The sequence below is a fragment of the Chelonoidis abingdonii genome, chromosome 17, assembly GCF_003597395.2.
Source record: "Chelonoidis abingdonii isolate Lonesome George chromosome 17, CheloAbing_2.0, whole genome shotgun sequence".
NCBI lineage: Eukaryota > Metazoa > Chordata > Testudines > Testudinidae > Chelonoidis > Chelonoidis abingdonii.
The window spans coordinates 16,364,119-16,389,337 of NC_133785.1; the positions used below are offsets into that span (position 1 = coordinate 16,364,119).

General features: G+C 40.6%; 1 protein-coding gene across 22 annotated transcripts in view; it reads left to right on the forward strand.

Moving 5' to 3' along the window:
• The window catches only part of SLMAP (sarcolemma associated protein), a 196,588-nt gene that overhangs the window by 88,656 nt on the left and 82,713 nt on the right, over nt 1–25,219 (forward strand). For 12 of the 22 annotated variants that reach the window (XM_075073310.1, XM_075073309.1, XM_075073313.1 and 9 more), the window contains 4 exons: nt 1,947–2,094; nt 13,490–13,562; nt 21,894–21,930; nt 24,327–24,389. In XM_075073310.1, coding sequence (XP_074929411.1) covers nt 1,947–2,094; nt 13,490–13,562; nt 21,894–21,930; nt 24,327–24,389 — 321 coding nt within the window. Of the gene's footprint in view, nt 1–1,946; nt 2,101–13,489; nt 13,563–21,893; nt 21,931–24,326; nt 24,390–25,219 lie in introns of all 22 variants that reach the window. The other 10 variants (XM_032801362.2, XM_032801363.2, XM_032801361.2 and 7 more) reach the window with 1 other exon arrangement.

Consider the following 25,219-nt stretch of genomic DNA (forward strand, 5'->3'; position numbering starts at 1 on the left):
AATTATGTGCAAGAGAGAAACTAAGCACCACATGTAACTTTATTTATGCTAATACATAAATGAGAGGAGTTACCAACACCTATGAGGACAGTCAAAGAGGAAAAAAAAAAGGAGGGAGGCCTTGAGAATTGAGATATGGGCAGGAAATAATGTAATTCAGCCTGGGAAAAGGTTTTACTTTTTGAATCTCATCTGAGTTAGCAGATAATAAATTGGATACCAACTTCTCAATGTGTGTGTACGTGGGAGGAGGGAAGAGTGGGGGCATGGCAGCACAGTTTTGAACTACATATCAGACCTCACCATCTGACCCAGGAATGTCATAGTTCTTTCTGTGGCGCAAGAGGAACCCATTGGGAATACTGTGTACTGTTTGTGTGTGTGTGTCTGTACTCCAAATCGTTGTGTTAAAGAGGGAATTGAGAGAGACAGTAAAAGTGATGGAGAGATTGAACTCTAAGAAAAGATCATTTGAATAGTATAAAAATACACTGGAGAAAAACGCTTAAATTCATTACTATATAAAGAATAAGCCAAAGCTGGCTGACTGGACTACATTATTTACTAAATGTCTTAAAGACAACATGACCAAAAAGGACTTTGTATCTCTAATTCTGTACGGGGGTTTAGTTTGTGCATCTGCACTTCAGCTTCAGTTTGATGAGAATAGATACAACTGATTGATTTATCCTTTTTACTAGTTGAACAGAACACACAAATGATTTTAATTGCTTCTGAGTTTTAATGAGGTTTTCAGTTTAAGAAATTCAAGAACCCTTAATTTTTTAAAATAAAAATAGGTATGAAATGAAAACTAGACATTTTATATTTGAAGGGGCACCAATTTAAAAATTGCATTTCCACTTGAAAACATCTCCTTGTTACACCTAAGGTTACTATAAATGTAAATATTGGAGAATTTTTTTAATTGTACATCTGAGAACACTTTGTCATTCTCATGTACAGCTTTGTAAGATTAAAAATAGATTTAAAAAAAATTAAATTTAAAGGATTATTTCATTATAAATAAGATTTTTATGTAGTAAGTTTTCTTCCCATTTTATAATCTTAAATTTAGTTTGTTTTGTACTTGTTTCTTTAGTTTTATAATTTTTAATAGATTTTAGATATTACATAGAATTTTTTTTCTCTTTTGAGGTTTCATACTTAGACTTTATCTTTATGCTGAAATAGACAAATAAAGGGGCCTTAGTAACATGCTTAGCATGAGAACAAAAAATCAAAAAATGGTTTTGCTGGGCTGTACTCAACATTTGAAGTTATTTGTAGATGTACTTCTAAGTCATTTATGTGCTTTTGAAAATCCCCCCTTAGATGCCTAAATATGGCTATAGGCGCCTATTTTTATGTCAGTATTTTTTTAAAATATTTGGGAGGGGTTGAGAGCTGGTCCTCTGCAGAAGTATCTCCATTCTGCATTTGGACTTGCTTCTCTCACCTTCTTGGCCTCATATCTGTTTCCTGAGTCTTCATTTTTTTCCAGGCTTTTCATTTTACCATCACTGCCCTGTTGTATAACATGGCTAATTTGTATCATAGAAACAGATTTCTTGAGGGTGTGCCTACCACTTTAAGGGTTAGATGTGTTAACTAATATGATTGTGAATTTTAGAATAGACACTGCAAAAATGCTTGTTGCTGGTCATGCTTAACTGTTTAAACACAACTAGCAACAATTGTTTGTGTAGCAGTTGTGCTTGAATTTACAGTAGGGTTCATTAACAGATATTAGTGTGTTAAAACAAAACTAAAATTCAAGTATAGACATAATGTAAAATGTGAAGTTTGCAAGCAGAAGTATTTCTTATTCCTAGCTTGTGTATTAACTTGACAGTCTATAGCAGAATGGAATTTGTCTGTAGCTTCCATTTAATCAAACTTTGTTCTTGCAGATAACTTATTGCAGTGTAATTTTTTCTTTACAGTTCTATCTTCAAGACACTAAGAGTAGTAATGGTACCTTCATAAACAGTCAGAGATTGAGTAGAGGATCTGAGGAAAGCCCACCATGTGAGATTCTGTCTGGTGACATCATCCAGTTTGGTGTAGATGTGACAGAGAACACGCGGAAAGGTAAGGGTACGGATCACCTTTTTTTCATTTCTATTTTTAACTTCAATTGTCAAGTATATTTATTGGGAACATTGTATTGCACAGAAAACTTCAATGGGAAAAACAAACAAATAGAAAAGTTTTAAATGGGCTGCGGTATTGTAGGTAGGGCAAACTAGGGGTTCCTTTGTGGTTTTTACCAATATTTTTACTCTCCAGATAGGAGAATCTCATACTATTTTCAAACAATAGGATGGTGCTGCTGCAGATGGTAGTTTGCATCAAATATTTCTTGATGGCATGGTCAGCAGTAGTTTGAAACTGATGAGGATCTTGCTGACTGATTCTTCTTTCCTCCCCCTGCTGCTATTGCTACTGGCAGTACTCTGAAATTGAGAGGGAATGGGATAAAAAGATGATGGAAAGCTAGAGAGATGCTGCTGCTAATTTAGTGACTGTTTAAATGAAAAAGAAATGCTTCATCCTCCAGCTTGAACTTGTGCTCTCCTTCAAGCAGGCACACTCATGAAAGCCCTGTATTAAGATAAAAGATGCGTCTCTGCATTAATTGATAGACTTGATATCCCTAGCCCCTTTCTTCTGCATTTATGTACAGTTCAGCTTATTTTTCTAATAGTGATTGTCATTTCTTGTTCTTTGTTAGGCTTACTCTAGGCATGAGCTTGTAATAGGCTTATAATATGTATGTCCTCATGAAATTTCTTAAGAAAATGAGTGCCCATTAGGTGACTTACACATGAGAATTCTGGCCATTCTTGGAAAGAATGCTGCATGAATTACTTATTCAGCAACACAAAGTTTGGCAAGAAGAATCAAGTGCCTCAATGGAAGCATAAAGTTCGTCTCTACTGCTGTACCAAAATTCTTCACTTTCTTTATAAAGATGATATTCAAAATCCTTATTAGGAAGAAGAGAATATTAAGATAAATTGATATTTGAGGGAAAATACTGGATTAACTGCAGATGAGAGAGTATCCTACTCAGTAGTGTCCCAGAATAGCAGAAATTTTAAAGGGCATAAGGTGAATTGGATGAGATGAGTTCATGCTGCTGGTTAGTGTTTTTTGTTCTTTTCCCCCTATATATTTGTATGTGTGTGGCTCTAGCCTCGCAGTTTATATTGGACACTAAAATATTAAGAAAAATGTAATAGGGAATTAAGGAATATTTTGTCGAGTAATTGGGAAGTAATTCAGCAAGGCATCGGACAGTATTGTAAGTTACCTTCAGAACAGGGTGGGAGTAAAAGTCATCCATATGAACTCTGCTTTTTACTTCCATCCCACATATTCCTACTATATATATCCCCTGAGTTCCTTTCTGAACTAAATATATTTTTATTTTTTTTTGGTACTGAAAGAAAAAAAGTAGAATGAAGTTTAAGCACCATTTTGATGATTTGAAGAATTTTATCTACCCAACTTGAAATTTTATCAAGTGTCCTTCAGTCTTCTGCAAACTTGATTTTGATGAGAAGCCAGTGTTGTGGGTAAAAAGTGAAGTAACATTTATGCATTGCAGACTTACCTGGGAATTATTTTAAAATGCCATTAGATCTACAATCAGTAAATGCCATATATAATGCATTGCAGGAATATGTAGAATGCACTGTACCATAGAGTACACTCCATCGTAAATAAACTCAGGAATGTTATATTTTTGACAAAAATTGCTGCTTACACTAAAAGAGCAGGTGCTAACGTTTGGAGTATCTGGGTCCAATCAAAAGGCCATGTGAGGTAGTTGAAGAGAGCTCTTTGAACTTTCATGTTGTGAAAAGAAAGGTGAGTCTCAATTACTTGTGTCAATATCTACAATTAAGACAAATTATGTAAAATCTTCTGGAGAATGCAGCTAAGGAAATGCGTTCCGAGTATGGAAAGAGTAAGTATTTTCATGGTTTTAAATTCTTCCTTCAAAATACCACAGTTTCTTATACTATATTGCAATCCAGTCACTCACTAATTTCATTTTGGTAAACCTAAGCTGTTCCAAAGATGGGTTGTTTGAAGGAAGATTATTTAAAAGCTTCTTATGTACTGGTTGCATGCATAATTTTAAAAATAAGTTCATGTAACCCATACATTCTTGTATTCATTTACAATGACCAGTATATGAGGGGAGAAATTGACATTCAGAACAGATGCCTGTCATTCATTTGATTAACTTCCCATTTAAAATCGGGGCTGAAAACTTAACCCTATCTTAAGCCTTAAGGAATATTTTTTTAAGTCAAGTGACAAGTACATGCATAACTTGTTGATTTACAACTGAATCTAAGTGTTTATGCTAATGTTTCAAAAGGAACACTGTCACTTGAATTTTTTGAAATCGACATATTAAAAAAACATTTTTATATTGTACCCTTTATATAATGTGCTCTGAATTTTTTTAATTTTTAAAATGCAATAATTTTTTTTGCTGATATTCATGCTACTTTCCAGTAAGGAGGAAACTGGGTTAGCCAATGATATCACAAAATGTGCTCCCTGCCTCCATTCATTGGCTTGGAGAGTGAAGAAGGGTAGGGTTCCCCTGCTGCCTTCCCATCTCTTGCTCATCCCTAACTTTATGGAGAAGTCCAAAATAAGGAGACTCTGAACATAGAAACCCCACCCATCGCACTGCTGTTACTAATGAACATCTCCATGCAGTTCCTGGGGAAGAACGTACACATTAGCTCCCTTCAGAGCATGAAAGAGAGTGACATCATCATGCCAGTGCACAGGAGAGGAACTAAAGCTGAACAGCAACATAATGAGCTAGAATCCCTGACATAGGCCCGAGATGAGTTCTTCCAAACTTTTTTTTCCTTATTAACCTGATGAGCGAAGTTACGCTCCTCGTTATGTTATTGGTGAGCACCTAGGCCTATTCACTTTTTCCCTACTTAGGGTGAGCAACAGAGTAAACATGCACTATCAACATTTCTCTGCATGTTGCTTTGTTTAGTGATGGCTTACTTTCTGTTATTGCAGTTATTTACATTCCCAGTAAATATCAAAATATTGCATCTATGTACTCTGTGTACCTGATAAATTGAATTATGGTGGTTCTGAGAAATAATCTGGAAGTGATTCATTAATTCTCTGTTACTCACACTTACATGTTTAACAAAATAACCATTTCTTAAAGAGACACTCTCAATTTGAAATCGGGTCAATCCGAATTTCCATTTTAAAGATGGGGATTAACTATACATAGCATAACTATATTTATGAAAGGGAGCAATGGATATTTCATGTTGTTTGGTCCTGACTGGTTATGAAACCTAGTCAATTAAAAATAAGTTTAAAGCAGCTTTACATCTGCCTCAGAATCTTCCTGCCATTTTTAAAATTGTATTTTTCTATTTTAAAAAAATCTTTTTTTCTCGTATTGCTATGTTGGAGGCCCCACATAAATGGGGAAACTGACCATACATGCTGCTGTCAGAAGCACAGAATTGTCAAACTGAAACGAAAGAAACTTATTTCTTGAAATAATTTCAGTTACCATAGCTATTATTACACTAATAGGTAAGAAAAAAAATCAGACAAAAGCATGACTTTTAAGTTGATAGTCCTTCTTAGTACATGACACAAGCTGCAACGGAGCTCTAACTAAGCATTTTAGTGCTTGAAGTGAGCAAGCATATTTCCTCTCCCTAGAAGCGATGCGTGGGGGGTACATGGAGTCATGTGCCCTCCCAGATTTCTTCCTTCCGTTTAGCACACAGGTTTTCAAACTATGGGATGCATCTCCCTAAAGGGGGAGACACCACAATTTAAAAACTGTCACCTCCTGCCAGAAGGCTGTATGTAATGTGAAAAAACACTGACAGATTATGCTACAAGTAACAGTTACTGACATCCATAGATGTTCTCTTTTTGCTGCATTGTCATGATTTGCTACTTCCTGTCTCATTGCTCCATGCGTAGCAAATTCTGATAGAGGGGGACACCTGTCGCAGTTGGCTTCCTGAAGCTTTCCCGTCCTCGGTTCATGTGAGCATGCTCAGTATGAGCCAAGCAGCACACTCAGGGCTTGGCTACACTTGGAAATGTGCAGCTCTGGGAGTCGCAGCTGTGGTCGTACAGCTGTGTAGGAACAGCGCTGCAGTGTGGCCACACTGACAGCTACCAGCGCTGCAGTGTGGCCACACTGACAGCTACCAGCGCTGCAGTGTGGCCACATTTGCAGCATTTGCAGCGCTGTTGGGAGTGGTGCATTGTGGGCAGCTATCCCAGCGTTCAAGTGGCTGCAACATGCTTTTCAAAAGAGGGGGTGGGGTGGAGTGTGACAGGGAGCGTGGGGGAGACAGAGAGAGTGGATTTTTGGAGCTGACAGCTCCCTGTTGCAAAGCTGGCCTGCCTTGCAAGTTCAAAAAAGGACTCCGACGGGAAGATACAAGCAAACACTAGCAGCTGTTCTAGCTCCCTGCCTTCAAGTTCTCATTTTAAAAATCAGTTTTGACCCTTCCCCACCCCTCTCTTATTCACTAAATGCAAATTATGCACTCCTAAATAGCCTTCAGACCACATAAGCAGCTGCTCAACACGGACTCCCCCCTCCCCCCTCTCAAGCAAACAGCTGTGAACATTCCAAAGCAATTCCCGCTGCCTCGCTCGCTCGCTGGAGCAAAGAGCAGCTGTGTTTGTTTTTTAGATCAGTAGCTCCTAAGCTCAGTTCAGGCCATTCTTCTGGTTTGTTGTAGACAGGAATTCTGGGATACCTCTTAATACCCTGGAGGCCAATAACAGCGCTGTTGGCGTCCACACCTGATGAGCAGCGCTGCATCACCAGCGCTGGAATCGCTACACCCCAGTCAGACCAGGTGTACAGTCAGCGCTGCAGCCAGGGAGTTGCAGCGCTGGCTGGGCTTTGTAAGTGTGTACACAGAGTGAGTTGCAGCGCTGTAACTCCTTCACCAGTGCTGCAACTCTCCAGTGTAGCCAAGCCCTCAGTGCCCTGCCTGCGTGTGACGCGAGGAGAGCATGCTCCAACCGGGGTCACTGGGCCTGCGATTGCAGGGGGGCAGGGGATGCGGAAGAGGGAAGGGCAGTGATGAGCACCCTGGGTTCCAGCCAGTGCCACTGGGCCCAATCCTGCGCTGGGGGAGTGAGGGGGATGCTGGTGGGCTAGGTCGGTGGGTGGGGTGGGGTGATGCTGCCGGGTCCGATCCTGCGCACCACCCCATTTTTGCACCTCTGCTGGCTCTGTGCCCTGGGCGGCTGCCGCACTTGTCGCGCTCTAGTTATGGCCCTGAGCAACCAAACACAAACATGTATTGTGCATCACCTTTAAGTTTGATCATTCATTGAGTAACTGAATGGAATGTTATGTGGCTATCTATTTTTCTTTTTTGAACATTCAGTATCAGAGAACATGAATTGTGCAATTACATCTCCGTTTCATACAAAAACATTTCAAAATCATTATTCTGCACCTGAGCAACCAGCAAATAAAAGTTACAAAACAAATTAAGCAGCACTAGTTACCCTCTACTTCCACTTTAAGTGATATTCAGAATAATGACATAAACCTTTGATTGGTGAGTTTGTTTTATCTGAAACTTGGCAAAGTTGCTGTTTCATGTATTTGGGTATCTATTTTTGTGTTTCTCCTGTGCATTGAATGCTGTGCCACTATTTGTTTATAGACTAGACTCGGGGTGGCCAACCTGAGCCTGAGAGAGAGCCAGAATTTATCAGTGTGCATTGCCAAAGAGCCACAGTAATATGTCAGCAGCCACCGTCAGCTCCCCTCCTCCCCCAGCATCTCCCACCCACCAGCAGCACCGCCGATCAGCATCTAACTCTCCATCCCTGTGTCACAGCTTTCCTACTCAGATCTGAACCTTAGAGTTCAGAAAATAAGATGCTAGCATGAAACCTCCAAGCTTATTTACCAGCTTAGATCTGATAGCTCTGCCACCAGCCAAAAATTCCAGTGTTTGGCTCACTCTGGTCTCCCCAAAACCTTCCCTGGGGGACCCCAAGACTCAGATGCCCTGAGTCTCACAACAAAGGGAAATAACCCACTTCCCTTCTCCCACTTTACCTCCTCCCAGTCTTCCCCTCCCTGGGTTACCCTGGAAGATTACTGTACTTAAACTCCTGGAATTACAAAACAGAGAGGAAAATTCACCTTCCCCCCTCCTTCTTGTCCCTCCCACAAATTCCCTGGTGAGCTGCAGGCTCAATCCCCCTGAGCCTCCACTAGGAAAAACTCCAACAGGTCTTAAAAAGAAAGCTTTATATAAAAAGAAAGAAAAAGACATAAAAATGGTCTCTGTATCAAGAAGACAATATACAGGGTCAATTGCTTAAAAGAAAACATGAATAAACAGCCTTATTCAAAAAGAAATACAATTTAAAACATTCCAGCAACTACACACATGTAAATACAAAAACAATATAAAAATCTATATTGTCTTATACCTATACTTACAACTGGGAAACAGAAGATTAGAAAGCCTGAAGATAGAGAGATCCTCTCTCAGAGCCGAGAGAGCACTAGAACAGAACAAAGAACACACACCCAAAAACTTCCCTCCCTGAGCTTTGAAAAATCCGGTTTCCTGATTGGTCCTCTGGTCAGGTGTTTGGTTCCCTTTGTTAACCCTTTACAGGTAAAAGAAACATTAACCCTTAGCTATCTATTTATGACACCCTGCGCCTCCCGCCTGCCACCATCAGCTGTTTTGTGTGCAGGAGGCTTGGGTGGGGGGAGGAGGAGCAAGGTCGCAACAGATTTGAGGGAAGTGGCAGGGGCATTGGAGGAAGGAGTGGAGTGGGGCTAGGAGCTGGGGCAGAGCCAGGGGTTGGCACCTGTAGCTCTGGCCCCGGAGTTGATGCCCATGCAAGGAACCGCATATTTTTAACCTCTCAAAAGCCCCATGTTTGCCACCCCAGACTAGACTCTTCCTTCTTCTGTATACTTCTCACTTGGTAGTCTGTAGTAGTAGCTGGCTAATAAGATGGTTCAAGCTTTGATGCCCTCTACTGCTGTCACTCCCCATTGCTACTGTTTAGAACATAAGAACTACCATATTGGCTCAGACAAGTGGTTATCTAGCCCAGTATCCTGTCTTCTGACAGTGGCCAGTGCTTGATGTGTCAGAGAGAATGAACAGAACAGGGTAATTTTGAGTGAAGTCTGAGAGACCAGGGATGGGCTAGGAGGCAGAGGGTATACTTAGCAAGAAGAATACATTACTGCTTTAGAAGTATAACAGAGATGCAATCTGTGGCTCGCAAAATGAAGTCGCAAAAGAAAAATTCAAGGAAGACAAAGACATTGCAGAGAAGCTAAATTAATCCTTTGCATCAGACTTCACTGCAAAGATTGTGGGGGAGATCCCAACACCCAAGCCATTCTTTTTAGGTGACAAATCTAAACTGTCCCAGATTGAGGTGTCAGAGGAGATTTTGGAACAAATTGATAAATTAAACAGAATAAGTCACCGCAACCACATTGTATTCACTCAAGACTTCTGAAAGAATTCACATTTGAAATTGCATAATTACTGTGATGTATAACCTCTTGCTTACATCAGCCTCCGTTTCAGATGACTGGCAGACAGGGCTGGCTCCAGCTTTTTTGGCACACCAAGCGGCGAAGGGGGCGGGGGGGAAGGGTCATCAGCAGCACTTCTGCAGCAACTCAGTTGCGCCGCTTCATTCTTCTGTGGCAATTTGGCAGCGGGTCCTTCACTCCCTCTCTTCCTCTTCAGCAGCAGCTCAAAGAGGAAGAAAGGGACTGAGGGATCCGCTGCCGAAGACTTGGATGTGCCGCCCCAAGCATCCGCTTCCTTCGCTGGTGCATGGAGCCGGCCCTGCTAGCAGATAACCAATGTAAAATTGACTTTTTAAAAAGACTCCAGAGGCAATCCTGGCAACTACAGGCTGGGAAGCCTAACATCTGTACCAGGCAAATTAATTGAAACTATACTAAAGACCAGAATTATCAGACAGATAAACATGATATGTTGGGAGGAAAATCACCTACGTAGACGCTTCTAATGGGAAAACATGCCTAACCAATTTATTAGAATCTGTGAGGGTGTCGATAAGCATGCGGACAAGGGTAATCCAGTCAATATAGTGTATTTGGACTTTCAGAAAAGCTTTGACAAGGTCCCTCACCAGAGCCCATCAAGGAAACTAAGTTGTCACGGGATGAGAGGCCCTGTCTGCCAGTCATCTGTCTTCCAGTCTTGGCTTCTGTCAGTCAGAGGTTTGTGGACACCCAAAGCATGGGGTTATGTCTCTGACCATTTTGGCTAATAGCTATTGACAGACTCATCCTCCATGAATTTATCTAATTCTTTTGACCTTCACAACATCCACATGCAACGAGTTACATAGGTTGACTGTGCATTGTGTGAAGAAGTATTTCCTTAAGTTTGTTTTAAACTCACTGCCAATTAATTTCATTTGGTGACCAATAGTTCTTGTGTTATATGAAGGGCTAAATAACACTTCCTTATTCACTTTCTCCATACCATTCCTTTCCTAGTGATTCCGAACATTATAGCTTTTTTGACTGCCTCTATAAATTGAGTGGATGTTTTTAGAGAACTATCCACGATGACTCCAAGATCTTTCTTGAGTGGTAACAGCTAATTTAGACCCCATCATTTTGTATGCATAATTGGGATTATGTTTTTTGTGCATTACTTTGCACTTACCAACATAGAATTTCAACTGCCATTTGGTTGCCCAGTCACAGCTTAATGAGATCCCTTTGGAATTCTGCATTCACCTTGGAACTTAACTGTCTTGGATTTTTGTATCCTCTGCACATTTTGCCACTTCGCTGTGCACTCCCTTTTCCAGATCATTTATAAATAAGCTGAACAGCGCACGGGTCACAGTACGGATTTTTGGGGGGGGTCCTACTATTTATCTCTCCATTTTGAAAACTGACCACTTATCCCTTCTCTTTGTTTCCTATCTTTTAACCAGTTACTGATCCATGAGGACTTTCCCTTTCATCCCGTGACTGCTTAGTTTTCTTGATGAGCTCTGGTGAGGGACCTTGTCAAAGCTTTTCTGAAAGTCCAAATACACTATATTGACTGGATTACCCTTGTCCGCATGCTTATTTACACCCTCACAGATTCTAATAAGTTGATTAGGCATGTTTTCTCATTACAGGAGTCTACGTAGGTGATTTTCCTCCCAACATATCATGTTTATCTGTCTGATAATTCTGGTCTAAGGAGGAATTAACTCTCTTGTTGGGTTACCTTTCCCTTAGTTTCAGCTTTCATTGGGTAGCTGTCTTAATGTTGTTCTGAAACATTTGTTCCCCTCTGTTCAAATCCAGGTTCACCATATCTCTGAAATTATAAGCCTTGAAAGTTAATAAGCGTTGATATTTATAATTTGTGTTTTTAGGTAAGTGATTTTGTGCTTAGTTGACCTATCCTGTGCTTATTCATAGTTAGTTTATTATAAGAAAATATTTCGAACAGTCCATACCTTCCCATCCCTATTACCCAGGAGATTTCACTTACCAAATCTGAAGAATCATACAAGAAAATACAGATGTTATGTGGATATTGACCGAGCCTTGGAAAAATCTTTCTTGATAAAACCAAGTTGTGAAGAATATCTGAGAGCGCGATTGTTCCTGATGTGGCATAAGTGAAATATAAATTAGATTTCCATATCTTACTCTAAGTGGTATCTTTGGTTCAAGAGTAATTAGACCCCGCTTCTCTGTGTGTCTTCTTTCTCTGAAATGTGAGAGGGCTTTGAAGGGTGATTTTCATGGTTCTTTCTACATAGTTCTACAAGAATTCCAGAGCAGAGATTCTCTCCCTCTCTCTCTCTCCCTCCTTGCATGCAACCTTCAACAAGTGCATCCTTAGGAAGATTATAAACAAAAAGCTCCTCTGTGCTACCCTCCTTTGTCCCCTTTGAAACAGGGTTTGCTAGGCAGATCCCAGGTGTTAGAAATTCATGTCTGGGAACATGGAAATATTTATTTTACCTGTTAACTTCTAATCTCCAGATACACTCATACAAAGCTACCCAGTAAACAGAGGATGGTGTTCAGCATTTTCTGTATTTCCAGAATTTCCGTTCCTGTCACCTAAATTCAGTTAAGACATATTCCCACTTTTTGCCTAGTCTCTCATGTTGTCAGTGTTGTGTTTTGAAATCTGCAATTAACTTGTTTGTCAGGGTTCCTTCCCCACTCTGAACTCTGGGGTACAGATGTAGGGACCCACATGAAAGACCCCCTAAGCTTATATTCCACCAGCTTAGGTTAAAAACTTCCCCAAGGCACAAATTTCTTTCCTTGTCCTTGGACGATATTGCTGCCACCACCAAGTGATTTAAACAAACATTCAGGGAGGGGCCACTTGAAGCCCTGTCTCCCTTCTCCCCCCACCCAAGTATCCCTCCAAGCCCCTCCACCCCCTTTCCTGGGGAGGCTTGAAAATAATGTACCAATCAAATTGCTTAACAAGGTAAGCACAGACCAGACCTTTGGGTTTTTAGGACACACAGAACCAATCAGGTTCTTAAAAGAAGAACTTTATTATTAAAAAAAAAAAAAAAAAATAAAGGTAAAAGAAGCACCTCTGTAAAATCAGGATGGAAGGTAATTTTACAGGGTAATAAAAAGACTTAAAACACAGAGGGTTCCCCTCTAGGCTTAACTTTAAAGTTACAAAACAGGAATAAACCTCCCTCTTAGCATAGAGAAAATTCACAAGCTAAAACAAAAGATAATCTAACGCATTTCTTTGCTATTGCATCTAAAATTCCAGAAATTGTAAGTATCATTTTAGTAGGAGCTGGATTACCTGCTTGGTCTCTCTCTTTGTCTCAAGAGGGAACACAAAGAGAGCACAAACAAAACCTTTCTCTTGTCCCCCCAACTCCTCCAGATTTGAAAGTATCATCTTTCCCCATTGGTCCTTCTGGTCAAGTGCCAACTAGGTTAATGGAACTGATTAACTCCTTACAGGTAAATGATTCTATACCTCTGGCCAGGAGGGATTTGATGTTACTGCATATGTAAAGGTTGTTACCCTTCCCTTTATGTTTATGACATAGCTAGTTGTCTGGAAAAAAAATTATGCTGGTACTACTGGGTGTAGAAGATCCAGAATTGGAACTACACTATAGGTCAGGAATCAGCACAGGGCATCAAACTTTCAAGTTTCTGATTGGCAGCTTTTTGCTTTCTCATGGGGAGATATGAGCAGGCAGACAAAGATATTAGGGGTCACTGCTTAGAGACCTCCCCTTCCTTCTCTTGCTCATCCACCTCAGTGTTTCTTGCTTGTGAAATAGCTGCATATTTCCTTAAACCATGTTTGCACTTCCATTAAATAAATAAAGTCTTATTAACTGATTACTAAGACTCAGTTTTCTTATTTCTTCTCAGTTACCCATGGATGTATAGTCTCCACAATAAAACTATTTCTCCCAGATGGTATGGAAGCCCGGTTACGGTCAGAGTAAGTAGAATTAAGTATTTATTAATATCTACCAAAATTAGAATATATTATGAAGGTTTTTATTAGGTATATTCCTATTATAATAAATAACATGTCACACATTGATTTATATACGACTATAGGTATGTTGTACGTAACATATAAGATCCCTGCCCCAAAGCATTTATAATCTAATATGCACAGGTAATATAGTGATTAAAAGCAGCACTCATGCAAGTGTGAGATCAGTGGGATGACAAAAGTGGGAGAGGAAAACATTCTCTTGGTGAAGATATATATATGTGGTGGTTCATGCTCAAGTTACAAATGTATATGTTAAAATTGTTCTTGTGTGTGCTTTGCTTGGTTAGATTAAAAGCATAGAGATATGAACTTGTATCATAAGTGGAAACTTTGTTAATGCACAATTAAATTATATGAACTTGAATGGTTTTAATTGTATAGTAGTATTCAGAAAAATAAATAGAATGGAAAACTGGATTTGTAAGTTGTGTTTTTGTGTCTTTACATGAATACTTATATATTTTTATGCATCTGTAAGTGTGAATGGGAGTCATTTTTATTAATTTGTTGAGGTGCCATTTAGATTTTACAACTGAAATCCAGCAAACTAGATTTGCCAAATTAGTAAGTGTTATAGCGAATATTATGATGGAATTTAATCAGGATAACTTTTGAGTGCAGCGAGCATTAGATTACTAATTTTAGCACTAATTTCTTTCAAAGTCTTTTACTTTGGACAGTATTTCTCAGATCAGTATACTAGGTTATTCTTACCTAACCAACAATTTATGTACTTGTGTGCTTCTTGGAGAATAAACAATCAAAAGTTCATCAATCTAGTGTAGATAAAACAAATTTGCTAGGCACGTACTGAACATAAAATACACATGCAGGTTTGTAAGTGATTAACAAAAACCAAAAGTGTGGCTGTGACTCTAGGGGCCCCTCAGTGCCAACTGGCAGAGAGCCTACCATACTGAAACTCACATCAGGCCTGTCACACTCATTGCCCCAGCACAGTGTTGTCATAATATGTATCTAAAAGGTGTTATGTAAGGTGGCATATGTGAACTGGTCCTGGAAATTGTGGTGTGATGTATGTACAGGTTGTGTACAAAATTGTGGGTGTATGTGCTTGAAATATATTTTTTTAAATGTGTTCGGGAATGTATAAACCCAGGCTGCTGAAGGCAAAGGAACGTTGGTTTACCTGTCTTACTGGCTTGATTACTGGAAGAGGACAATGAAAGTACGTTTACATATACAATAAACAAAGTGAACAAGCAGCAGCTTAATGCACAGATGGCAGGGACAGAGTCTGCACTCCAGGAATCCTTCCTGGCTCTTGGGACAGAGACAGTGAACTTTGAGTAATAAAAGGGGAGAAAAAAGGCATTTTAGTTATCCATGACTCCAGGAACAAAGGGAACCAACACCCTTTGATTCTGTGAACATTGGGTCCCTTGGCCTGGAGGGCTGGATATGCCGGTAAGTAAGAAAATTGCTCAGGCAAAGATTATAACTTGCTAAGGTTACATTTTAGTCACTAGAATGCATGTGACTATTTTACTTTGTTTTGTTTGTAACTATACCTCTCTCTTTCTCTTGCTCAATATCACTTCAATCTCTGTTAATAAGTTTTGTAATAAAACAAGAATAAGTTTATCACAGTATTGTGCATTAAAGTGAAATGTGAATCTTCACCTACCCTAACGTGCTGATGCATGCTCTTTCTTTGGAGGCTGCCAGCATAATTTCTGGGAGAGGGAATGGACACTGCCGGCTCTGGGGAGCTCGGAAACTGGGATTCACTGACTGTTACCTGCAAGGCCTAGTTTAGACTGGTAGAGTCTTGAAGAGTTTACTGGCAGGGTAGACAGACTGGTGTGTCAGGGAGCTGACACACAGCTTAGCAGCAGCAAAGCTCTCACTCTTGCTAAGGCAGAGCGCTAACACAGAAGCTCACAGTTCTGGCTGTCCTGAATGGGACATCACAGGGGCCAAACAGCTATACCAAGGAACAATATAAATCATCCAGATTTTGTAGTACAATTACTTATAATCATCAGTTATCTATTCTTTAATACCTCTAATACATATCGCTCTTCCAGTATTTCTCCAAGGAGCAAGGATGCACTTACTTTAAATGGGCCTGCTGTTAGAATTATTTGATATGAAAGGAACAAGTTTAAGCAGTTGTTGATAATTTGAAGTTATTGTTTAAGTCTCTCTTAAGCCAATGGGTGTGGGCTTATAAAGGAGAAATGTGCATATAGCATTACTTAATTAAAATCCGAAATAAGGTTACTTGAGGTCTGACTAGGAAGTGTGTAGACTCCACAAGACAACTTCCAGTTACTGTATTTCTCTTTCTATTCTTTAATATAATCTCTGTAGTGAAATCTTACTGCTTCTTAGTCCTGTTAACCTGGGATAGGGAAGAATCTTTCCTACGCAGCTGGTCTGAGTGTCAGTAGAATTCCTTGATTCTGAAGCTTCTTTGTGGGATCAGTCAAATCATCTTCTTGGTCCTGTAACCCTAGAGAAAGGAATCCCTGTGGTGTGGGATTCATAAGACTCTTGGGTCCCACACAGTGACCTCAGTTTTTATATACCCTGATTTTCCATGGGAGTTATTTAGGGTAATAAACTGTTTCATCAATCCAGAGTGCTTACAACCTACATCAGAAACGAGCACAAAGAATTATCATCTTATTTTGCAGAAAAGACCAAGCACATTTAGGAAGACTTCTCAAACAGCATGATCTGCTCTGCCTGTATTCACCAACTAACAGCCCATCTGCATTCCCAGAGTTCAGCACATTCACACATCAGCAGGTTCTGAAAACTGTAAAGAAGTCTCAACCCATGACTTGTGCATCCAACTCATAGCTTTTCTGGCTTGTGAAAAAGAGCTATGAACACCTAGGGCCACTCCTGACCTTTGAAATAGCGAAGGAATCCTTCCTTCCTCCTTCAAACGTGCAGTAGTTTGATCAGAATTGTAGAAACCAAACTTGGATACATCATTTCAAGCCAACTACAGCCCAGTGTCAAAATTCCCATATCTGAGCAAGATCATAGCAAAACTAGCCAAAGGCCAACTACAGGTTCATCTGATTGTGTCAGGTCTAGAATATTAGCATCAATCTGATTTCAGGCCAGGATATGGAACTGGAACTGCTTTAATGGCACTGAAGGTTAATCTTCTCTTGTCAATGGCTAGAAGGCAGTCGTGAATTCTCCTCCTCCTGAGCTTCACTAAAGTTTTCAACACTGACTTTGAGATACTACTCTTTCATCGGAGACTGGTGGCAGGGGTCCAGGACACTACACTAAAATGGTTTTGAGCAATGCCTGGAGGAGCAGACCCAAGTAGTAATGATGGGAAACTGCATCTCCCCTTCTAGACCCTTGACTTGCAGAGTCCCATGAGGATCAGCTCTGTCTCTAGTCTTTTTCAGCATCTATATGTATTACTCCTGAGGGAATTCTACATCAAAAAATTGAAAATTCTGCACACAATATTATAAAATATTGACAGATAAAATTTGCAGAATTTTGCAATAAATAAATGTGGCTCTAGCATGGTTGTGTGGAGCACAGGCCACTGGCTACATTGAGATGGGAGTTCACACTGAAGCCCTCATGTCCTCTGGTACAGGGACTCAGCAATGAGGACACACCTGACTCTGACACAGTGCTAGGGCTGGGCCTGCGGTGCCATGCCCCTTTGTGCCAGGTGCACCAGGTGTGGCTGGGCAGGCTCAACCTAGTAGGATCCAAGTGTGGAGGGACTCAGTGTGGGGTTCCGGCAATGGGATTCTTCAGGGGATCCAGATGATGGTGTTTGAGCTCAGCAGTGGTATCTGGGTCTGGGAAGATGGGGCTTGGCAGGGGGTCTGGGTGTGAGGGCTCAGTGGGGGGGTCAGTCCTGGTGGAATGGGGCTTGATGGGATGAGGGTCCAGGTGCAGCTGGATAAGGCTCAGTGAAGTGTGGGTCTGGGTGTGTGGGGCTTGTCAGAGGTGTCTAGGTGTAGTGGGCCAGGGCTTGTCAGAGTGAGGGTTGGATGAACCTGCTTAACAGAGGAGCCCCAGCTGCTGCCGAGGTGATGCTGCATGCCGGGCTCCTGCTTCCCTTCACGATTCCCCTAACCCCTTTTCTTCTCCATCCCCTTCACTTCATTCCCAAATTCCGCTCCCCTATCCCTATTCCAACCCCTTCCTTCCCCGCTGCATCTTCCCTCCACTCCCCTTCCCTCATTTCCCTTATGCCCCCTTACTCAGCCACAACGTGGGCACTCACTGTTCCACAAAAAATAGGAAAACTCCCAGCACACAGAAGGGGAGCACAACTAGCACTGGGACCCAGGAGTCTGCGTTCAGTTGCAGAGTCAGCAGAGCCGGAGAGGAAGCTTCCGAGCTGGGCGGTTCTGCATTTGTGGAAAAGGGGAAGAGGAGGGAACAGTGGCATGTAACCCCATATACCCCCCCCCATACCTTGCCTCTTTTGGGGGGAAAATCCCCCCAGAAAACCTGCACACATGATGCCCCCCATGCAGCTTCCCTTTGCTTCCCTGCAGTTTTCTGCAGGGAAAAGCAGGAAACCTGCGGGGGCAGGTGCAGTTTTCTGCGGGTGTGCAGTCCCGCAGAATCCCCCCAGGAGTATTGTGAAGTGGTCAAACTACATGGACTTAAATGCCTGCAGTATGAATGTGAGAGTTGCAAAATGGTTTGAAAAAATGGAGAAGCACAAATAAATGGACATCTATTGTGAAACTGCACAATTGCTTATTCTCAACGTGCTTTTCTCACACTACTTCTTAGCCAAGTGATTTCAGGTGCCATCCTGGAGCTGTAGTAACCTTGATGAATGGCTCTGGCAGTGAAAGAGGGGTTGAACCAGACTGTTTCTCTGTTAATTAAAAACAATTACCTGCAGTTTGAGGGTGTGTTAGTTGGTAACTGACAACTGCAGCCTTAGATTTCAGTCTTCTGACAAAGTTTTCCTGTTGCTGTCCTGTAAAGTTGTGGTGACAGGAATCATTGGGCTTGGCTTCCCATAATTAGGAAATACCACCTTTTGTAATATTAACCAAATACCTTGAATACAGCACTGATAGAAGCTATATGAAGACCCATAACAAATAAATGAATAACATTTTAAAACAAAACTAATGGATTTCAGAATTCACACATTTTGTTTTCATTGCAATTTACTGAAATTTCGTGGCAAATTGGAGATCTGTGATGATTTCCAATAGGAAACGTGCCTGTGTTTCGGCAATTTTTTTTGGTCAAATCTATAATTCAGGAAAACATTTCATTATAGTGAATTAACGTTTTCCAAAGAAACTGTTTTGTTGGAAAATTTCCAAGCAGCTCTGCTTGTAATTGCTTCTATAATTGTTTTTCAGATGCCATGTTTTATTTTTAATTTGATTAGGTGATGAAATAAAATATTCCTTTCATGCACAAAAGACATGCTTTAAAATTTCTGTTTTGGCAAACTTTTTAGTGTTAAGTAAAAATACATGATCCAAATTTAATCGTGGTGCAACATCACTATTGTATTTCATAAAACATAGTTTTTTGAACTTTCATATTAAATCTTTTTATATGGTGGTACTTGGATATTTACTACTGTACTGTGGCTTAAACATCAAATTGAATTTCATTCTGTTCATTGTTTTCTAATATATGAAAACAATGTACTTGTTTGAAACTTGGTTTAACATGGTATTCTGAAGTGATTCAATTGTCAGCATTACTTAGTGTGGGAAAATATTTTTTAGTGTAATTTTGGCTTCTAAATCTCAACCTCAGTATCAGAATTTGTGAGTCTGAACTGTCATTTCTGGTTAAAATTAGAGAGACCAGGTGGGTGAGATAATATCTTTCATTGGTCCAACTTCTGTTGGTAAGAGAGACTAGCTTTTGAGCAGAGAGTCCTGTGGCACCTTATAGACTAACAGATGTATTGGAGCATGAGCTTTCATGGATGCATGCATCCGACGAAGTGGGTATTCACCCACGAAAGCTCATGCTCCAATACGTCTGTTAGTCTATAAGGTGCCACAGGACTCTTAGTCTGGATCTGTAAAAGCAGCAAACACGGCTTTTGAGTTTACAAAGAGCTCTTCTTCAGGTCTGGAAAACTAAGGGCTTGTTATGGATATACTTCGGATATAGTGCTGCAGCGACACAAATGTGCCCCTGTAGCGCTTAGCGTAGACGTTACCTATGCTGATGAGAGAGCTTCTCCCATCAGTGTGGGTACCCTACCACCCAGAGAGGTGGTAGCTATGTTAAGAGGAAAAGCCGTCCTGTCAACATCATGCTATCTACACCAGGAGTTCGGTCGGTGTAACTGCATCACTCAGGGGTGTGGATTTTGCACACCCCTGAGTGACGTAGTTATATCGACATACTTCTGTACTCTAGACCAAGCCTGAGGTCTGGTCTATGCTACAGGCTTGCATCACTATAACTACGCCACTTGGGTGTGAAAAACCCACACACCCGAGTGACAGTTATACTGAACTAACCTGCCCCAGGAGCACTCTGCTGTCAGCTTACAGTGTCTTCATTAAAGTGCTGCAAGGGTGCTGCAATTGCATTGGTGCTGATGCACCATTTTAAATATCTTACCCTCAGAGTGTCACTGCTAAGTAGGAGGTAGAACAGATTGTTTAGCATAAGTAGCTAACACATTTCAAGGAACCATTCAAAATGAAGTGGCCCATTTTCACTTCTCCAGTCTTAAGGAGGAAAGGAAGGGTGGGGAACAGCTAGGAGGGGTTTGTTAGTCGGTTACAGATCGTTGTAATAAACCATAAATCCAGTGTGTCTAGTCAGTCCATGATTTTTAGTTTCTAGCATTGTTATGGGATTAAGCTCCCAGGCTCGTCTTTGGAAAGTGTTGTGTAGGTTTGCTTTGAGGATGAGGACTGATAAGGCAGATATAGAATGATTGCTTTGTGAAAAGTGTTGACTCATAGGTGATGTGGTGTGTTTCTTATTGTTTTCCTGTGTGAGTTCATTCAACAGCATAGTGATTGTCTGTCTTGTTTCGCCCATATAGTTTCTATTGAGACATTTAGTGCACTGGATGAGGTAAACCATATGTTGTGATAAGCATGTATAGGACCTAGGGATCTTGAAAGATGTGTTGTGGGGGTGTTGATATGTCTGCCAGTTTGCATCTGTTGTTCTGGCAGGGTCTGGTGCTGCTTTGAGTAGATGTGTCCTGGTCTGTGGGGAGCTTGCTTCTGATGATGAGCTTTGAAAGTCTGGACGAGTTGTTTGAAGGCCAGAAGGGGAGCGTTCAGGAAAGATTTTTTTTATTTTTTTTTTTTAAGGATGGGATCTGAAATTCATAACTTTACTAGACACTAATAATCATGGACTGAATTGAGAGACTGGATTTATGGCTTATTGCAACAATCTGTAACCCATTAACAACTACCTCCGTCCAGCTGCTCTCCCCCACTTCCTTTCCTCCTTATGACTGGAGTGGTGTTACCAGGCCACTTTCCCTTGAATGGTCCCTTGAAATGTGTTAATTACTTGTGCTAAATAATCCCTTTCACCTTGCATTAACAGTGACACTGAGTACTTTTTCCAGTCTCGAAGAAGAGCTCTGCTAAAACTGAAAAGCTTGTCTCTTTCACCAACATAAGCAGATCCAATAAAAGATATTACCTCACCCACCTTGTGCCCCTAATATCCTGGGACCAACCAGGCTACAACATCACTGTTAAAATTAGGCAGTTATGTAAATTGCTCTTGTTGTTCAAATTGTTCAAAAGTACTGTTTCCTTGGACAAGATTAGTTCATTAAACTTTTTGTATAACATTTTCTTTCTTCATCAATAAAGATGTATATTAGGATGATTTATCTAGTGCCTGTAAGTGCATGTTTTTGTGCATGTTACTCATTTCCACATGTAAGTTGCATTTGAACCTTATCAAATCTATGTTTTCAAAAATGTATACAATATTAAGGTTTTAGAAGGTGGCTCACTGGTTTGTTTAATTTTTAGATTAGAACTGAAAACTAAATCTGAAAAATCTACTTCAAAGTACAATTTCACAAAATGATACTGAGCAGAAGATGTAAAAACAGTATTTTTTTTAAGTTTGGTCACTGTTCTCTAAGAATGAACTTAAATGAAGAATGTCTTAGTTAAGTTAAACATTTACAGGGATACTGATAGTTTTGTGGATTTTTGAATTGCTGGTCCTACTTGATGTTCACTCACATAATTCTGTTACTGAAGAAATTATAAGTTTTTTTGTTTGTTTTTGTTTTCTTTCTTTTTTCAGTGTCATCCATGCTCCGTTACCAAGTCCTGTTGACAAGGTAAGTCATTTGTACTCTGTCTTTTACTTAAAACGTTGAAAGAATGAGAAAAACCTAAGTACTTGTAGGTGTGCCTTGCATTGGATTACTTTACATGGTTTAATATTTTTACTGTTTTAAAAAAATTAAACATTAGTGATTCCTTCAGTATCACAAGTATATGCATGGCAGGCTGAGTTTTTATGGTATGGGAATACTCTACTTTTTCCACTAGTGATCAGGTGTGGAAACATTGGCAAAATAAAACGAAGCATGACAGGCTTGGGTAAATCAGGGCAGAATTATAGAGCATCAAAGGTGGTATCAAGAAGGACATGATGCAATAGGACAGAGGCAATGAGAAATTCAAAAAGGGGAGTGCCATGAGCAAAATAACTAGCATGGAAGATGGTTTTTGCTGCAGTATGTTCTATGGCAGGGGTGGGCAAACTTTTTGGCCTGAGGGCCACATAAGGGTTGTGCAACCGTATGGAGGGCCGAGTAGGGAAGGCTGTGCCTCCTCAAACAGCCTGGCCCCCGCCCCCTCCCACTTCCTGCCCCCTGACTTGCCCTCCTCAGAACTCCCAACCCATCCCACCCCTTTATCCAACCCCCCTTGTTCCGTGTCCCCTGACTGCCTTCCTGATCCTTATGCACATCCCCGCCCCTGACAGGCCCCCTGGGACTCCCACTTCCGACACTCCCTGTTCCACATTCCCTGACTGTCCCCCTACCCAGATCCTCCGGCCCATCCAACTGTCCCCTCCTCCCTGACTGCCCCCTAGAACCCCCCAGTCCCTTACCCAAGCCTCTCTCACTTACCAGTAGCAGGAGCTCGCAGCTGCGACACCCAACCAGAGCCAGCTGCGCTCCCCATGCTGCCCAGCGGGAGCGGCGAGCCAGAGCGTGGCCTGCATGGCGGCGTGGCTGCAGGGGAGGGGCAGCGGGGGAGGGGCCGGAAACTAGGCTCCCCAGCTGGGAGCTCAGGGGCCAGGCAGGATGGTCCTGCGGGCTGGATGTGGCCCGCGGGCCATAGTTTGCCCACGTCTGTTCTGTGGTTTGAGTGTGAGACAATGTGAATTTTTGAGGAGGACTGAATGTTGTATCCCACCGCAGCTACTGTGACATCTTCAATTGTAAATTTAAAAAAATAAGGCAGTGGTATCCCATACTTTTAAAAAATTGTTATTGAACCCTTCACTCAATGGATAAGAGATAATTAGATAGGAACAGTGAAGTGACAACAGCATTTTTTGACTTTTATTATAATGAGTTGGTTGACAGTTTGGGGGATGCACACATATACCTCAAGCCTCTGCCTGCCCTGAGCCAAGGCTATATGTAACCTGATGTCTATTCCTCTGTCTGCCAGACTGTCTTTATGAACCTGTTCCTTTTCACTTTTGTCTGTCTGGCAGTGTTTTTTTAATTACTATTATTATTCCTGTTTTAAGTATTTCTCAGATATTTCCCAACATAACAAAACCCACAACTTAGTTGAGATCTCTCCACCAGTTCCGAATCTTATGGCAGATAAGGTATTGAAGCAAAGGTGCATCTCTTGTTCCCATGAGTTTTCAGCTCTTGGTGGGTCTGGAGAGAATATAGCATGATTAGGAGAACGACTTTCTGCTGTTTTGTAGGTCTTTCTCTAAGTTGGCTCAAGCCAGACTCAAAAGCCCCCTTATGCAAGAGTCATTGTCAGACAAAGCATTAGAGAAAATTTTGGGGTCCTTGGCATGTTGCAAAACGTAGGTAGTAATGAGGCCTTACCCAAATTTTTGACTGAGTTGGTTTTACCTTTTCATTTGAATCAGTCCATTGCTGATTTATTTCCATGACCATTCAGCCATGCTGGGGGGACATCAGATGATATTAAGAGCAGTCAGCTACTATTTAGATAGAACTTTTCAAAAATTGTACTGCAAATGTGGCTTGCACTTTTTCTGTGTGGTGGAAGAACCTTGTGCAGACTGATGCTTTGTTTAGAATAGAATATATCATAGGGAGGTAGCATGGTCTAGTGCATAGGGCCCTGGGCTAGGAGTTGGGAGACCTGGGTTTCATATCCAGCCCCTGACCTGCTGTATGATCTTGTACAAGTGGTTTCACTTCTGTGCATCTGTTGCCTTCCAAGCCTTGTGTGTGTGTTTTAATTTAGATCGTAAACTCTTCAGAGCAGTGATTTTTTTTTCAGTATCTGTTTGTTTGTACAGAGCCTAGCACGGTTGGGCCTCAGTCCTGTTTGGGGCTTGTAGGTAGTACTGTAATACATACAGTAAAAGTAGAATAGTAAAGGTGCTAAGAGGAAGAAGAACTGGTAGGCAGTGATCTTCCTTAAATATTTACAGATACTTTGAATTGTCTGAGTTGGGTTCGAATACCCAACATGATTTTGATATGTTCTTATTTCATAGGTTGCTGCTAACACTCCCAGTATGTACTCTCAGGAACTGTTTCAGCTTTCTCAGTATCTACAGGTAAAATTGTTTTTCTGTGAAGACATTCCTTTTTTTACTCATTAATTTGATAGTTTATACAAATAACACAACCAAGTAGTTAATCTTTGTTCAGAATGTAAATCTTTCATATGTATGTGTACACCTGTGTATGTTCAAAGTATAATTCAGTTAATTCTTAACTGTTAGTATTTATAAACTGCCTTTTCTGTTGAAAACAACGTAAAATATATGGTCATTGCCCTTCTGTGGTATTTCTTTTATGAATATTTTTACAGATAAATTATTTGGCTTGTATAAGTATAGAATTCTAGATATGCACATCCTTGGAGACTTGACAGTGGTTTCATATGCTATATGAATCTGTTACTCCCTCACTTTTCTTAGAATTGAGAATAGGTTCCAACCTTCTTGAATTTATAGTTCTGCTTTGGAATCATTTTAATACTCAAAAAATATTAAAGGGCTGTCTGTGAAGCTTTTTAGTAGTATAACAAGAAAAAACTCATAGGAGAATATGAATGGGAATTATTAAAATGCATTAATATATCACTCTGGATTTTTAAATAAATAATTTTTATCTATCACTTAATCACCATTTTTTCTTTTAAATAGATTTTTATCATTATTTTCGTTCCCCTTTCTACAAAATGTAGTATAAATGTAGGCTACGTTGATTGGTTGGTTGTAGGAAAAATTACAATTCCAGTGGGAGGAATAGGTATGTTAAAGAAAATTCTAGCTTTTGGAAAAGATGAAGGGAAAGGGATGATGGATTAGCTTGCATGTATGGCATATTTCCTTTTGATTCTAGAACTAGGAAGTAACATTTATGTTCTAAACTGTGAATC